The sequence below is a fragment of the Sitodiplosis mosellana genome, unplaced genomic scaffold (assembly GCF_009176505.1).
Source record: "Sitodiplosis mosellana isolate CC-2019 unplaced genomic scaffold, AAFC_SMos_1.0 Smas_scaffold_1, whole genome shotgun sequence".
In the NCBI taxonomy this organism is placed as follows: domain Eukaryota; kingdom Metazoa; phylum Arthropoda; class Insecta; order Diptera; family Cecidomyiidae; genus Sitodiplosis; species Sitodiplosis mosellana.
Window position 1 is genome coordinate 254,213 of NW_022595244.1, and position 17,751 is coordinate 271,963.

A 17,751-nucleotide genomic window follows, 5' to 3' on the forward strand; every position below is an offset into this window, starting at 1 on the left:
GTCACAGTTAACCAATATATACGTTTTTTTTTCCTTCGCCAGCATTCTTCAATATTGATTCGTACAATTTGAATTTTGAATGTATTTTTTGCTGCCTAAAATTATTGGAAAAATATTGATTGAATGAACGTGAGTTGAACAGTTGATCCAATCAATGTAAATCATGTGAATGCGTGACGCTGGTGTCGACATTGTGTCGCTATGAATCTTGACAAAATATGATAGACATTCACTTCTTATCACACAAGAAAAAACAACCGTATCAAGAGTATGAATGCAATCTTAGAGATAAATCGAGATGAATGCGGCACAAATATAATCTCAATTTTTCTATTTTTTCCTTAACCCATAATTTTCAGTGGACAGAAAAAAATGAGGTATACAAGAAAAAATCAAACAAAATATATGTAGATTATATTCAATCCATATGAATCAGCTGATAGAACATGAGCCGCCATCTAGCCGAATTTAGGAATAATAAATTTCATGCAGGACACTTCCTATACAAAGGATACAAGTAGCGAGAGCGGAGCATGCGCAAATCCCGCACACATACACTTATATACTCAACTTGTGAATCGAATTCACAACTCAGAGTCGAATCAGTTCGAGGGCTGCTGTATACAACAATAGATTCAAATTAAAATAATTAAACCAAAATAAACACATTTAGTTTTATTTAAACCAATGAACAAGTTTGCTGTTGTGTCTGAGAAAAATATTACAAGAAAAAACAAAAAATGGTCCAAAATTTTGAAGAAAAGGCAGTAACGTGTAAATGGGAACGATATTTCTTCCCGTTCGCAATTTCATCTTTTTTCGGCATGGAGTTGTACATCGTGTTCAAATGGGATCGACCCTCCTCAAAACTGGTTGTAGCTGCGCTCTTTGTATACGTTATTGCATGTAATACATTTATTCATTTATTCGTTCTTCAAATAAGCGAAATAAATTAACAAATAATCATTTTTCTTTAACGTTGACAGTGTACTTTACAATCTACAAAATGGAGTTGTTTCGAAACAAATATAAAGCTCACATTGCTCTGTTTGTCTTATACGAAACAGGGCATAGTCTAAATGTGACGGTCATAATGAAGCTTCTTCCACTTCTCCAAACAGATATCATTTCGTGTATAGTTTTCAATCTATTATGGTTTTTCTTAATTTCGTATCTGGTAATGAACATTGTCAATCATTTGCAATTAATTTATTGGAACATTTATGAGGTGAGTGAGTATAAGAATAATAATTATTTATTAGAATGAAGAAAAATACAACCGAAAATTCACTTTTCAGATTGAAGAAAAATCTCTTTGGAAAACTGCCGTAATGAGAAGATCACTTCACGCAACATTGCCCATCATGTTATATGCAATACCAATTCTTAATATATTTAAACCACTTTCCGGGATTGACGATTACGCCCTAGCTCATCTTGCTATCACTTGTATGTCCTTTGATTCATATATTTCATAGAATATACAATGATTTTTTTTCTAGATTTTTTCTTTCGCTTTTGTTCACGTGAGGGAAAAGAAGCATCAATAGAGACCAAAATTACCACCTTCATCCAGAATTATGGGCCAAATATCAATTGGACATTCTTCGGTTACATAGTTGTTATATCAGGTTCTGTTCGAATAATTCTAGTGTTACTACTTGGATTTGATATATATCTATTCGATAGAGAAATCGATCCCGCTCTGCTCTTTGAATTGCATTTAGCTTTGAAAACGTTTCTTTTTGTGATTCTCGGTATTATATTTGCATATTTTTTCTTTTCTATCCAAAATCACCAATTTTTATTAATCAAACCATTGTTTTTCATAGCTCAAGACTACTTTCTGAAATGTCACATGGATTACACACCCAATATTGACCCTAAAAAAGTACTGTCTGGAATTTTCTTTGATGAAGAGGAGGATTTTCAAATAAGAGAAGAAAAAAATGCCGAAGCGAATAGTGGAATAGATGAGAAGCAAGCAAACGAATCACAAAATGAAGCGCTTGAACTTTCATCAATTCTAGTGTTGAACGTTGTGGAAACAATCAAAACTCCATAGATATAGGTGTAAAAGTATTTATTTGCCGTGCAAATACAACATTCCTATAAGACTGAAGTATTTTTAAAATGTGTTTTACCAACGATTTACAATATTGATGTCAATTTTCATACGAAAGGAAAATAAAGTAATTAATTCATACCAGTCTCATTATATTAAACTCACTGTGTAAATTTACCACTTACAAAAAGTAAGTGCACACTCCGTACAGACATTCATGAGGCGATTTTGGCGAGATAATGCCAAAACGCATGAATTTTGTATGAAAAAAATCGCATGTGCAAAAGTAGTTCAAAAAAGGGGTTCAAAGTTCATTCGCTCATCCGTTCGTATGACTTCTTTACTTTGACCATTCAAACAATGAGTCAATGGCGTGATCGTTCGCACTACTTCAGATTTTCAATTAAAAACGAAATAATTCACACACGCTCATTTATTGGTTCCAATGAATTCATCGGTGTGTTTGATTCCCATTGCTTGAATCATTCCGTGTACGGAAAAATTCAATTGAATCGGTGAGTGTGTGTGTGTGTGTGTGTGATGATGATGGTCTGGCATTTTAATTAACATGAAAATTCGGTAAAGTGAGAGATTTCGACATTTTAGCCTTTGATTCGCATCTGATTTCAATTTGTAGTACTCTTTTTTTGGAAAAATCAAATACAAAGTACATCCAACTGTTTCGTGTGTTTGTTTGAGATTATTTCCATTAAAATTCTGATCATTGGCATTGAAGGAATAAGGGGAAACAAATGGAATATCCAAAGAGATTTGAATTAGCTCAGCACTTGCGATTTAAAAAGCACAGTGACTTAAATTAGACACGATGACTGCGTGTGCGGTTGGGTGTATTTGCGAGCAAATCTGCTTCAAATCGGCGTAAAAATGTTTTTTTTTCTCAAATGAAGCTCGCCTTCTTAAATGTGTTGTTTGTTTCGTTTCGAAATTAAATGAAATATTTAAACGAATAATGAATATGGTAAAGAGAGGACACACTAAAAATGAGACAACGTGTACGGAGACTATTCAATCATACTGACGCTCTGTTGCACGATTTAAAAGCGAAACCTCCAAAGAGCATCATGCTTGCAAACCAATTCAGATTAACGGGTTTTTGGTTCATTTAGATCACTCTCTTTGTTCACTGGCTAACCGTGCCCGGTCGGGAGATGTAAAGCATCGCACGTAAGAGAAACGAACAGCTCTGACTTGCTTCTGCTGCTGCTGTTATCCACAGTGTGTACAGTACATTCACGTATGGCTTTTATGAGGCTAGAAAGAGAGACGATTTTCTTGGTTTGTCGTCCTTCTGTTTCATCACCGAAAAAAAGCAGCAACAACAATGCATTTCTTCACAAACGATACACACAGCGAGTGAGTAAAGAGTGTGATCAAGAGAGTGTCGTGTTTGTGTTGATCGAAAATATTGGTCTGTTACTAGCGCCAGAATGTGTGCGGTACAAATACAAATACAAATACAAGCATGAGTAGTCCGTACACTTTACTTTGCCACTCATTCCAGTGTGCATTCGCCTACTATTACAAATTCACGCCATCCGAAACTACTATGCACGAATACCAACGAACTCACTCTCACACACACACACACATGCAGGCACAAAGCGAGCGGTTCGAATGAACTGAATAAAGCAATAGACCGTTTGCCGTATACATTAGGTAGGAATGTGTACGGGTTTGTATGTATTGCTGTGCTGCTGCTGCTGCTGCCGCCGCTGCTGTCGACCGTATGTGTTTTAATGTAATCGCACGAAGAATGTAAAAAGCCAATTGAAGCGAATGAAATAGCGCGACACAAATGTGGAAAATAAATGTGCCAACAAATGGTACGCATCGTTGGTGTGAGTGGCATAGCAAATTCCGTTTACAAAATTCAACACACAGCACGCGAACGAGACGCAACGATTGGATTTGCTGTACGGGCGAACGGAGCGAAGTGAAATAGTTGCTTGCCTGCCTGCCTGCTGCTGCTGCTCTTTCGCTTCTTGTGCTGGTGTGCTCCGATAGTTGATGGAGGTTTTTGGTTGAAATCGTGCAACAGAACGTCAGTATTATTATGTACGGTAACATCGTTGAATCGTCGCAGCACACGTCGTCTCATTTGTAGTGCGTCTCCTCTTTACAATATTTATATATTTCATTTGATTTCGGTGTTTCACATCGAACGACCGACCCGTCTTTCGATGGATAATGAAATCTCTTTCTATTGAGACATTTCTCCATTAGTTTTGTGCATTTTTCTTTCCCCACCTAACTATTCGTATTATTATTTCGTTTAATTCGTTTCGTTTATTTTGTGCGTGTTTTTGTTATGTGTATCATTTGCCAAGTGCAACTGTGTGTTCGAATTAAAATCCGTTTCATGAATATCGAAACGGACTAAGTTTATCGCAACAACAACAACGACAAAAAAAGACCAGGAACAACAAATAAAACTGACAAAATACTTCAAGTGAACCGAGTATTTGATAATTCGCCGTCAACATCGAATTGCTGGCAGTTTTACGATTTTTCAGGCGATTTACCTCAGCAAGTGTACTGTGTAATTTGTAAGTGAAGAAAGAACAAGCGAATGAAAAAACAGCACCGAAACATACAGAGATACATACAAATCTGTTTCTCTCTCTTCGCCAGCATTATTATTATTTGTGTTTTTTTGTTGTTATGTGTGTGCATCAAACAGTCAGAGGAAAAAGTTCCGAAGAAAATAATACGGAATGGTAAAAAAAACCGAATTGAGTATGCATAGAAAAATATTCGAAATAAAAACAAAATAACCGCAGCAGAAAGAAAAGAGAGAGAAAAAAAACATACAGAGATATTTTCAGTTTGAAATAAAGAAGAAAAACAACAACAGCGAGAAGCGCGTAAAGAAATAACAGCGCGAAGAGCAAATGATGTGCATTTTCGTTGTGTGAGAAAAACATAAACTAAACAGCAAAAACAAAACAGAAGACGAACGAATATATATAGAAAAAAATAAGTAACAACACACAAACTGTGGCAGCAACAGCAGCAAACAAGAAAAAGAAGCCACCTGATTTGCTGAAAAACCAGTCATACACTCGATGAAATGAAAAAAATTTAATTGTACGTGGTTTAATTACAAATTAGTAGTAAAGTAACCGAAAGTATTGTAGTATTTTCGGAGCGATAATCTGCACAGTTCAACGAAAAATCCATGCGTGTGCCCGTGCGTTTTTATTGAAGAAAGAAAGTGTACATGTGTGTAATTGACAGTAGAAGAACAAGAAATTAGAAAAAAAGACTGAAGACGAAACAAACAAACAAACAACAGATCTAAGAACGCGAGCTTCATTTGGGAAAAAAGAAACAATTTTACGCCGATTTGAAGCAGTTTCGCTCGCAAATACGCCCTATCGCACACGCACTATCCACATCGTCGTATATAATTTGAGTCATTTGCACTTGGCATGTTAAATCGTAAATGGTGAGCTAATTCGATTTTCTTTGGATATTCTATTTGTTTCCTCTTGTTCTTTCATTTCAAATGGTCAGAAATTTAATGGACATAATCTCAAACAAACACACAAAACAGTTGGATGTACTTTGTATTTGATTTTTCCAAGAAAAGAGTACTACAAATTGAAATCAGATGCGAATCAAAGGCTAAAATGTCGAAATCTCTCACTTTACCGAATTTTCATGTTAATTAAAATGCCAGACCATCATCACACACACACACACACACCGATCACCGATTCAATTGAATTTTTCAGTACATGGAATGATTCAAGCAATGGGAATCAAACACACCGATGAATTCACTGGAACCAATAAATGAGCGTGTGTGAATTATTTCGTTTTTAATTGAAAATCTGAAGTAGATGGTTGAACTACAAACGATCACGCCATTGACCCATTGTTTGAAGGGTCAAAGTAAAGACATTGAACTCGTCATACAAACTTATGGGCGAATGAACGAAGCCTCTTTTGCACATGCATATTTTTCATACAAAATTCATGCGTTTTCTGTGATATCTCGCCAAAAACACCACATGAATGTCGAACAAAATTCAATAGCCACAAATTTATTCCAGAATTTCGACGCATTTCTCAGTCACCAACAACAAACCGAACGAAAAAATCCGAACATCAAATGATATTGAGAAATCGTTTATTTTTCGTTTTACAAGCATCGTTCATCGGGTACGGAAAGCAATGTCCACTAATATGAATCAAATAGAACTTGTGCGGCTTAAATTTACTACGTAAACATTTGTAAAAGTTACAACACCGCATCGAATCGGTCTGTTGCTCTGTGTGTGTGAGAGAGAAACGAGAGCGAGAAAACCCAAGCATCAATGTAGTGTGCTATTCGGTTGACCTGTATGAAGAAATCCGAAACAGCATACAAACACAATTGAAAGATGGAAGAGCCCAATCAAAGGCCCCAACTTTCATAGATCTCGAAATCGAAACGAAATATTATTGGGTTAAGTTATGCTCAGCCGATTTTCGGTTTTGGTCACACTTTTTCTTCTCACGGCACTTTCATCATCTCACCGGTTCGCGTCGAATAATTAGCACGTTTTGGCCGAATTGTGAAGTTACAACACAAACACACAGCGAGTCGTGTGACAGACTATGTGTACACAATGTAATCGGCACTAACATTTGGTTAGTGTATAAAAATGAATTTTGTGCGATGAATCGTTTGTGCTACCGTTAGACAGTCTGACTTCGGCGCATAAGATGGAAGCTGAGTTCACGACGAATCAAACGGAAATACGAACGAACAACAAAGCCGCCAAAATTTGTACCATTTGTTGTGGCTCATCTTTTACGAAGAAATGACGCACATTTCCATTAAATTTGACGAAAGCAAATAGAACATTCTGAATTTTTATTTCATTCGACGACATTAAACGAGACACGTTTTTTTTTTTAAATTGAATGTCGAGAAATGACAAAATAAACAAATCCGAAAATTGATTAATAGAAGTAAACGGATGTGAGATTTAGTTAAATGATGATATTTGGACAATTGTTCCTGTCTGTGAGTGTTTTCGAATTCAATCAACGATTTCGACTAATTCCATTATCGAATAATTCGTGTTTGTACACTTGATCATATCGACATCGAATCTATTATTCATTTCAAAATAAACAACCGTTTTGGATATAATATTATAATTGAAAATTGGTGTTCAGCGAGCGAGAAAGAAAATGAAACCGAAACAATTGCGCGTTTTTGTTTTCAATTGTATGACTGTGTTATGCATTTGATTTTTCAAGTGTCAAAATTTGTTCAACCGAACGGGTGTAAATGTTGTAATCTTTGACGTTCACGCGACCGAGAATATATTGTGTGTTTTTGTGCCGACTTGATTTGAATTCATGATTTTTTTTTCCTCTCCAATTGCCGCACAGCAAGAACAACAGAAGGCACGACATTGAACACGAACAATATCCCGGTGTATCAGTATGCAAGCCGAAGAGCGCGCGAACGGGAGATAGACATTGACTTGATATTGGATATAGATATTGTTTGGTTCATGTATCGGTCATGTGTTTTGTTTATGTTCCATTATTCACTTCCGATTCACCGCAGGCTCAAACAAAATATAAAAAAAACACACAGCAATAATGGTATCGTCCATATTTGTGCGTGCATTGTGCACGAAGCACCAAGTGGAGCGAATGAAAAACGAAACCATCAAACATATTGGTTAACTTCCTTGTGAGCTTGGAATCAAGCGTTGAATTGGGCTGCATTCGTTCCACGCTCAAATCGCTTGCAGCAAATTAATCCTCGCATATTCATTGTGTTGTGTTAGTGTATTTGTGTGTGTTAAATCGCAAAATTTATGGTCAATCGGCTTAATAAAAAACGGTTTTATTTGTATGTACGCAATTTTTTTCGGCAACGAATAAATAATGATCGTGGCTTATCACGTGTAAAATATTTTGATTCGAAAGAGAGAGAGAAAAGAACCGACAAACGCTGAAGTTGAGAGTTACGGTTTTGTGTTTGGTTGGCGCTAATGTGCGCGCGCGTGCACTCGCATTTGCCTTCGAAACCAACAAATACGCTGGCAAATGTCACAGCATTGCAATGGATTTTTGCACTTAAATAGCTTCGCCATCGCCATTTTTAGTAGCGAAAATTGAAAAAAAGAAACATTTCCATGTAGCCGAGTGTCGTTGACAAGCATAAATGGCTAAAACGCTGCTTAATCGTCGCATACACCGTCCTCTGATGACTTCACACTGTTTACGGCGTCTATACAGCATTGCGATTGCACATAAACAACACAACACTCTCGAGCACAAAAGTCTCTCCGAGACATAAAAACCGAAAAAAAATCGCTCGACTCAGAACCTGTACACTGTGCTGGCAGCCGAGAGACAAAACATACGCACATTTTTGTGTTCAGTTTAGCAGCACTGAAAAAGACAACACAATCACTTGATCTCTCGCTCACACACTTTGTTCGGTGTCGCTTGCCAATATCTATATTTAACGGCTCAAGCCATCAAGCACTGACTAGATACTCGCTGTGTGTATTTGTGGCTGTGCCTGTGCCTGTGTCAGTGCACTGCCACAACGGCATGTTTTTCGTAGGTTTCCCTTTACGGGTCGGTTTTTCGTTACTCTTACTCTTACTCGCTCGCTCACTGTCTGGAAATACCATTGATCGTTTGTGTTTTTATTCAATTAATGAAAGAAGGGAAAAAACCCGTGCAGCACAACAATCGAAAACTGACTGCAAATTCGCATATGTGCATAATTCACTTCACTTTGTGCGCATATTGCAACGATGAATTGAGTATCTTATTGCACTGACTGGCGGTTCGAACGGTGTTTTCTCTCTCTCTCTCTCTCTCAGTTCGTTTCTTTGGTTGTAAACGACGGCATGCGTAGCCTCCCTACCATTTCAATTTATCTTCTCATTCGATTCGAACCAAAACAACGAGAAAAAAACGAAGTTTTGCACCGTACAATGAATTTATTGTTTCGGTGGAGTAGTCGATTTTCGCCTTCAGTCCTTTTCAAACAGTTGTTATCGTTTTTATGCCGAAATTTCTCCGTGCGTTTTGTTTTTCTGGCTCGCACATGCAGAACGAAGAACATGTTTCACCAAAGAGTTACATTGCAGAAAGCTGAGAAACAAAAATCGCCGCATTCCGTTCGTACTTTCAAATTTGAAGCGGCGGCTCAACATATGTCCGCCAATTTTAAATTTCGACAATGTGTGTTATTTGCCCCGTGCGAAGCCGCTTTCATTCCTGATATAAAATCCAAACACCTTACAATCGATTGATTAATGTTTTACACGCTGTTTGGCGTGCCGATTACTTCATTCATATTTTATGAGCGGAGGATGTGTGCGTGCCATATGTTCAGTTTGGTTTGCGCGTAAAAGAACACACATACACACAACAATCAATATAGCACATGCATTGATTTTCGTCGGACATTACAATTACCCAATTTTGAATCATATAATTTTGGAATGTGCCATCGACCCGACCGAAAGACGATTGGACTTCTGGTCAATATCTTATTATTTATTCAATGAATTCGATAGGTTTTCGACGACAGCCCATCGAAGCCTTTTAATTAAGGAGTTTCCAATGGATGATCACCGAGTTCATGGTCTGACCAGATGGTTGTCGTGTTGACCATAGAAAATTTCTCCCAGTAAAACGGCGTTTAGTATTCACTGGTTGTCATTTAGTTAAGTGTACTCTGTACTGGCGGTGGTAGCAAGTCTTGGAAAGAAGTTTTAAGCCATGAATCATACATTTTGTTCTGTATTTAAGCTACACTGGACGCGCCACGATTTACACCGTCAAAAAAGAGAAAATTCCGTATCAGATCGACGTGATTTGATTTGCATAGCCTAAATAAAAGGTCGCATTTCAATTTTTTTTTTACTCTTTTGCTTGCAACAAATGAACACGTTCTCTTCAACTGACATAATCATCTAGTTAAGCAATGGTGTTGAGTCGGTTTTTGACAATACTTCACCGTAATTTCCATCCATTTTATTGATCTTACTAATTAAATTGATCTTTTCATTTCTTTCACAGATGCCGAAGCGGACGAACAATGTTCGCATCATCAAAATATAAACACAAACTCCACGACGAAGATTCATTTCAAAATTAATCCGACAAAAGAATTCGAATAATTCCAATCACTCAAAAAAGAAATTAATCAGTACAATACTGTTGAAAATTGTACGCCCTTTACATTAAATTGAAAGAAGAAGAGAAAATGTTCAGCGAAACATTAGAAAAAAACAAAAATAACTAAGTAGCCCCATAATGTGTTGCGAAAGTAAACGAAAAAACTGTTTGACCATACAATAAACATTTGTGCCGTAATAAGTATCGATAAAAAAAAAGATTAACTGATCGAATACAAACCAAAACAAGGTTTTGTAAAGAGAGCAAAGATTTGGGACATTAATCGTAAAAAAATAAAATACAGTTTCAAATGGATGATAGCAGCTGCTGTTGTTATCAGCCGATTAAAACAAACACTAGGCAAATATTTACGATGGAGCGACCATCTTTATTAAAATGCAACACAAACGGATTTTACAAGTTCCTGGCACGTTTCTCAGGTATGATCGCAACTAATGCACAATTTTTGCAAAGCAAATCGAAAAATTTTATTGCGTTTTTTTTCGCAAATTGATTATTCATAATAGTCAATAGGTGATGGGATTTGGTATTGGGTTTTTTTAAACATTTTTTTTCTCACATGATTTCATTTTTCAAATTTAAATTTGGTGAAATAATAAAATTAATTGGAAAACAATTAAGAAGCAAAGCGCGTTAATTTGAGCGCAGTGGTTTTAAACGAAAGATGATCCAATTAGTGAAAGAGCTTCTATGATGTCAAAATATTCAAACCATCAGCATATTTAAATGATCATTCAACCGAAGCAGAAAAAATTGACCGGTGGCTAAAAATGGAAATATGTCGATGATTTCACATGATGGCCAAATCGGCGATTTCAAGAAGCTCTTTGCTTCGGATAGAATTGATATTCGTAGGAAAGATCACGTAATTTCAACAACAACACAAAAACTGTCAAAAATGTCGACGGAATTTCATTCGGAATGAATTCCATTGGTAACTGTTGCCAGCGGTAACAGAGTTTGGCAAAATATCAGCATATTCACGAAAACAATGACCAAAAACGAATGCAAATTTCACGTGAAGCCGAAAAAAACACACACAAAAATAAATCGATAGTGAGAATGTGAATATTTTTGTTTCTGCCAGTTTAAAACACTCGAGGCTTGAAATTGTGATCGGCATCAAATACCGTACGGGTGGCTGTAAGTTTTTTTCCGCGTCAAAACATCATTTCGCGTTAATTTTCAAATGTAAATTGAACACATGCAAATTGACCACAAACTAGGCCAAGTCATAAACTGAGCAACTTTCAATACACACAATTGATACATTATAACATTTTTTAGTGTCCTTCTCTCAGTTCACATTTATGATTATTACATCATTTTTCTAAATAGTGTCTAAATGTTGACGCCAGACAAGCAATAACGAAAAACAACAACAACGAGCTGCCACTTTTTGTGTTCATTCTTTTCTACTGCATACATTCTCTGCGTCATTCATCCGTTTCGGTGCATACAATGTTTAGCTTGTTGCAATTTTAAGAACTTTCTTCGCGCGCACAGCACTCCGTCACGTTCGAGTGTACAACAAAAAACAAGCAAACACACACAATTCGTTCATTTCTTTTACGAAACCGATATATATATATTTCAAACGAATTGAATGATTGAGCAAACGATATGAAAAATGTGTTCAGCCCTTTCCACCACAATGTACGCTGTGTTAGATCGATGTTGGAGTACGCTATCGATCGATTGATTTTCGTCTGTAGGTGTAAAGTTGTTTTCCATTTCTCGAGCGAATTGAAACCATCACATTCGGTTTTTCCTTGAATAATTTATTTGAAACGATTCGGCTTTTAAAGGGAAGATAGTCGAAAAAAGAAACTGGCAGCCGGAATTCATTGACCTTCATTGCTATAGAAATCGATTTTGATAACTATAGCACTTGTCATTTAAATTTAGCCAACCGGCAAGCATTCGGTCGCGAATTTTATTCCGAGCCAGCTAAAAGGCCAGGCGCATCGGAAAACTATTCAACTAAAAATATGACGCTCATTTTTCGGTTCAATAAATATTCACGTTCGAGAGCGGAGCGAGTATAACGGAGTAAAGTTGCTGGCATTTGTGTTGCCATCACACAATGCTATCGCATCATAAAAATAGCATGCATATATAGATATAGTCAATATTCCCATAACTAGATATCAAAGTAGGAAAGTTGCATGTGTTTTTCTTTTATTATTTCTTTGGCGCTGTTGTTAAGTGCCCTTTTTTTCTCTAAAGAGCAGCATTTTTAAGTTTCGGCAGGCGTTGTTCGGCGAACACTGTTTGCATGCATGTAAAACACATCCATCGAAGATGCGACTGCTATTTTCGGTTGATCTCGGCTTTTTTCTGTCCGGATCCATGCATATTATGGATGGGTGTGGATATATTTTAAGAATTTCATTTGTTTTTGTGAGATGAAAATCTGGTGGAATTATACATTTACTGCCTTTAATTAAAAGCAGAACTAAGTAACAAGATAGAAAATATGAAGATTCAATGCATTGCCAGCAGCAGCGGCAGCAGCGGCAGCAGCAACGGCACTAGACTCGTTTCGATAACTTTTTCGGAAAATTGATTCGAAAAATCAGCTTCAAAGCAACATTTTCAGTTGATATGCATTCGTTTGATGCGAGTCGAGTGTTCGTTGAATTTTCCAAATGACTAATTTCCCGAAACTGACTTCTTTTAACGACAAACTATTGGCTCCATTTAACTTGTGTGTGTGCAGTTTAGGCAAATTATGATTTCACTCATTGCTTTTATTTTTAGAGACAGTGTGAGAGAGAATTCAATGTCGTCAGTTTGCTTGATGACACAAAACACACACACACACCACATGACGTAAGCATAAGACCAATGACATCCAAACTAATAAGTTGTTGTTACTTTCTGAAGCTCGATAGCAAGTGCAAAACACAATTAGCCAATGCAAATGACAATTACGTAAAAGATCTTTTTTTTCCTCTCCATGCAAAGAGCGACTCTATTTCGTATTTTCGTGTTTTGTGTGTGTGGATTTTGTCATTTTTTTTCCACAATTCAATTTGTTCGTTCATTGTTGTTGCTGTTTAAACATTAGCTGCACTACACACGGCATGAAAATTCTGGCGAATACAATTAAAAATGTTCATGAATGTTTCCCATTCGCACGGACAAATCGAGTGTGTGTTGTGAACAAAAAAAGTACTTGTTTCGCTCTATGAATGCGATAACTTATCGCTAAAACAATATTGAATTATCGAATATGTACCAATTGAATAAACCAAAAATAAACGATAACTAAAAGCAAATATGGTTCACGTATACACGTACTGAATACGGAGAGTCGGTGACGCTAGGCGGTAAAAAAACCCATTGTGTTTGCCTATGAAAATTGGCTCACGGCTGAAACAAATACTCACCAATAAATGTGATTACAGTCAACACAATCGAGGTGAAGAAAAAACCTATTAGATTTGAATGTGTCGCAGTCGATAATCAACAAGATTCTGAAGAAAAAACAGACTGTTTAAAAGTCAACACGCTTTTCTCACACACAATCCGCTCCACTCATTTTGATGTCGATGCCATCAGGCTGTATGTTTTGTTTTTATTACGCGCTTTTTCTTCTCTCTCTCTCATTTCAATGCAATGTACACAAGTTTCGAATTTGGTTCGTTTCATTCTCGAATGGATTCTTTCCATACGCGGGCATTAGTCAACACTTTGATTGGGTTCTCACGTATATGTTCTGGATGTTGTCGGTGTCTTTTTGTAACATTCCTGTGATGTGTGCTGCACAACTAATGGAAGCGTAAAATTTCTTACAAATTATCGATTGGAACGTGCATACACATATCATATTATAGGGAAAAAGAGAACCACACCGAACAATGTAGTATTGATTGACCATTTGAAGAAGAGGACAACGACGACTATGAAAAAGAACCACATCATCGACAAACTTATCTATTTATGATGAGAGAGCCGCTCACTCGATTGATTTTCTTGATTTTGTTGATTTATTAATTACACATTTTTAATCACCGGTATATGTTGAATAAAATAAAATAAAAATGAAATATTTCCTCCCCCCGAACCTTAAAACACGAGTGATTGGGTCGACGAATCCATGCTCTTGAAAAAAAAAAGTTGGACTTTCCAGTTACAATTGCACGAACACTGGAATGTTTTCAAATCGATTTATTGATGTTTTGAAAAGTGAAATTACATATTTGCGCTTCAGATCGATTGCTGTGGTCGAACCGGGTAATTACACATGTCTTGAAACTACGATAAACTACATATGTCTACACAAATAATTGCCTTGACTTCTCTTTAGCCGCGGATTTTGATTGTTTCATTTGCGGTGGACAGGCATCGGAATGAAGACACAAGCTAAACAAAAACCATTAAAATGACGCCACTTTTTGATTTTACGCCGCTTTTCGTTCGGCCAATGCAATCGCAATTTACCACTATTCGACGGCTGATATTTTGGAATTGAGCGCATCACAATTTTACCACAGCCGAAACAAATACAACGAAAGACACACACACGGAGAGAAAAGCGAAATGCAACGATGAATACCAGAAAAATTATTTGGTATTCTCAGTTTGTAATAATTTGTTTCTTTATTCGTTGAAAAGGGGAGTTAATGAGCTAGAACCAAATATTATGTGCAACTGTGCACTAGCTGAAAGGAATGTCGATTAACGAAAAAATACTTTTTCAGTTTTCTTTTCCACGTTTGGTTTTGTTCATTTTCGGTTCATTGTTTTTTGTTTGTTGACTCAGAACCACCAAAGAAGCGACACATGGAAGAAATTGACGAGAAAACCATGGAGAATCTGTGGAGTACGAAGCAAGGGTTTTGCTTTGATTTGGATAAAATCTATTGCATGTCACAAATCAAAAAAAAAAAATTCATCATATGTTTTTTTCATTTTTATCGTAGTTTTCTCGGAAAATAAAAAAAAAACGGCTAAAAATTGTCGACCATATCGATGAAGTGTTTCGTCAAGTTTTCCGCTATTCAATTTTTCGACAATTGATTTTTTCGTGTGCGACGGCTGTTGTTGAATGTTGTGAGCGAGCGGAACTGCGCGGTAAACATGACCACAACAGCAATAGCCAAGCTAAGCCAAGCCAAGCCAAGCCATTGAATGAAAAAGTGCGCCGCCACAACGCGTAATGGATGGGCTGTATTTTGATTCCGACAATCCGACACATAATAACATGAGAGGGCGTCAATTAATAATGTAATAAAAATAAATTATCCGTTGCATTCATCACTTCGTTTCTGTGCTGGTTACAATTTTCGAGTGTGTTCTTGTGTTTTGCCTATTTTCGTCGACTTTATTTATTACACATTAGTTGGGCTGTTTGTTACAGTTTCAGTATTTCTCTGGCCATTGTTGGTGTGCTCGAGGGCGCTATTTGTATCGAAAATTAATGTAAAAACAATACGAAAACCAAATCCAAAGAGTAACCGAAAAATAATATAATAAATTATCATCTAAGACGGTGCCGATCGGACTGAATGGAAAATGTACAATAACACACACTCACATACAGACACACGCATGCAACTAAAAGTGACCATGCCGAAAAGCGTGTAGTTAAAATGATGGAATTGCTACAAGGGAAGAAAGCGAGGTGTTTTGAGCGATTTTTCTTGTCTTTTCTCTCTCCTCATTTCATTCAGTGTGAATATTTCGGTTCACACTATTGTTCTTATGTGTGTGAGTGTGCAACAGTGTACCACCTGATGCCGTTCCGTGTTCCGTTCGGCACATAACGCCTCGATGCAGTTACGAAAAATTTAACGCTTTTCGAACATTTTAAATTGAAAAAAAAATCGACTCGAAATGAAACAAGAATGACTTGTTTGTGGCCCCAAATTTTGAATGTATCCGAACATGTGCACGATTTTCCGGCATTTTGGCCAATCATCCAACATAGTACTTGGCCTGGAAATACCGTCACACCGAATATCTTTCGAATGAATGTCCGAAACGCTTCGATGATATTGTTTTTCTCACTTTGGGCAGGCCGATTGATAAGGCCGGTCGTTAGATGTGTGGTCATACCATTACTTGGCAATATTCCGTTGCCTCAATCTATATATTCGATTTCCATTAATCACCGTGGTGGCGGTAACGCTTCAAAAACAATATATTTTCCAGAGACCATGTCAAACTAATTAAAAACGTCATATTACACACACATTAAGTGGCCAGAAAACGATAATCGTTTCGCATTCGTTATTTCGATGATGCAGTTGCAATTGTTTCATTTATTCACTTCATTATGTCGAGGAAATTGATGGTTCGGTTGCATTAAGGCCAAAGAAATTTCTTCTTTACAAAGCCAAAATAAAAACATTTCTGAAATTGTTTGAATATTCCATTAATGAAAGTATTTTATCTTCATTGGAGATATTTTAAAAGCATGCAATTTTCAAAACGAATCACAAGACGTTTTCAATTTAAAGCGTGTTGATTTAGCGATAGTAACTGGATCAAAACACTTTTATTGTGAATGAATGAATGAAGAAAACAGAAAATATTCATTCATTTACTCCAAAAATTAATTCAATCAAAATGAGACGTTGTAAAAATGCCCACTTAATGATTGTCTTTCTTTTCGAACAACCAAAAATGTTGATGTTTCAACCAGCATTTTGTAGATTACAAAATGGCCCTGATTGAGTCGAATGAAAGAAAACAAAAAAACTGAGACGTTTATGATGCTCGAAGTATATATATTCAGATAGCTTCCTTTCCATTTTCTCACTTGTTCTACGGTTTATCAAATTGCCAATTAAAGCCTTGGCTTAAGAGAAACAAAATAAACAGAATAACACCATAAACATCAAAGCATGAGAATTTTCATTGCATAAGACCGTCATAATCTATTCAACAGCAAGGCAAAACAGACGCTGAATGAATGGGATCGTATCAGCTGTTTACTTTCAAACAAAGACTGTCAATTCGTTTTTGGCGAAACGTATCGACACGTTGCAAAGAGCTTACTTAGCGGCTCATAAAATCTCTTATCAATGAACGGAATTAAGTCGTTCGGTTCTTCTTTTTGAACAAATTTCCGAAGCGAATCCGTATTAATGTCGAGAAGATTTTGCGAAAAGGTATAAGCGGTAAAAATTATTCGGGTATCTTATTAAAATTGCATTAAAATGCTTGTATTTCTCTTTTCACTCGCTGAATGGAAATTGGTCACGTGATGCGGCAAACCTATCTCTTTCGATTTTGATGGACAAGAATCGAACCTCACGTTCACGAAGATGCGCTGTAAATCATGCACCGAAGTGCATTGCGCTGGAAACTTAACTAATTGAAGTAGACCATAACACACTGATTTGAATTATATTATGCAATGATCCGCCAATGAATATTCATGTACAATTGAAATTGAATCTCTCCGGCTTAATGTTTCATTTTTCAACGCTTGCGGCTGCAATGTTTCCGTTTATAAAATTGATCACTTGAGA

The 17,751-nt window shown here is 36.6% G+C and overlaps 2 protein-coding genes across 5 annotated transcripts in view; both read left to right on the top strand.

Annotated features, from left to right (window-relative positions):
• The first annotated feature begins 602 nt into the window (after positions 1-602).
• LOC129567400 (uncharacterized) lies at positions 603-2,088 on the top strand. Of its 3 annotated transcripts, none has more exons than XM_055444271.1 (5): positions 603-906; positions 987-1,228; positions 1,299-1,449; positions 1,503-1,757; positions 1,833-2,088. In XM_055444271.1, the coding sequence occupies exons 1-5, from the start codon at positions 741-743 to the stop codon at positions 2,063-2,065; spliced, it is 1,047 nt and encodes a 348-aa protein (XP_055300246.1). In that variant the 5' UTR covers positions 603-740; the 3' UTR covers positions 2,066-2,088. The 3 variants fall into 3 exon arrangements, with proteins under 3 accessions (XP_055300246.1, XP_055300252.1, XP_055300237.1); XM_055444277.1 differs by having other exon boundaries at positions 1,503-1,610; XM_055444262.1 differs by having other exon boundaries at positions 1,503-2,088.
• A 1,781-nt stretch (positions 2,089-3,869) lies between these two features.
• Positions 3,870-17,751, top strand: part of LOC129565305 (pro-epidermal growth factor-like) — an 80,028-nt gene continuing 66,146 nt past the window's right edge. The window contains exons 1-2 of one of the 2 annotated variants that reach the window (XM_055440041.1): positions 3,870-5,534; positions 10,145-10,683. In XM_055440041.1, coding sequence (XP_055296016.1) covers positions 10,554-10,683 — 130 coding nt within the window. In that variant the 5' untranslated portion in view covers positions 3,870-5,534; positions 10,145-10,553. Of the gene's footprint in view, positions 5,535-6,776; positions 7,104-10,144; positions 10,684-17,751 lie in introns of those variants that run through there. The other variant, XM_055440051.1, reaches the window with a different exon arrangement.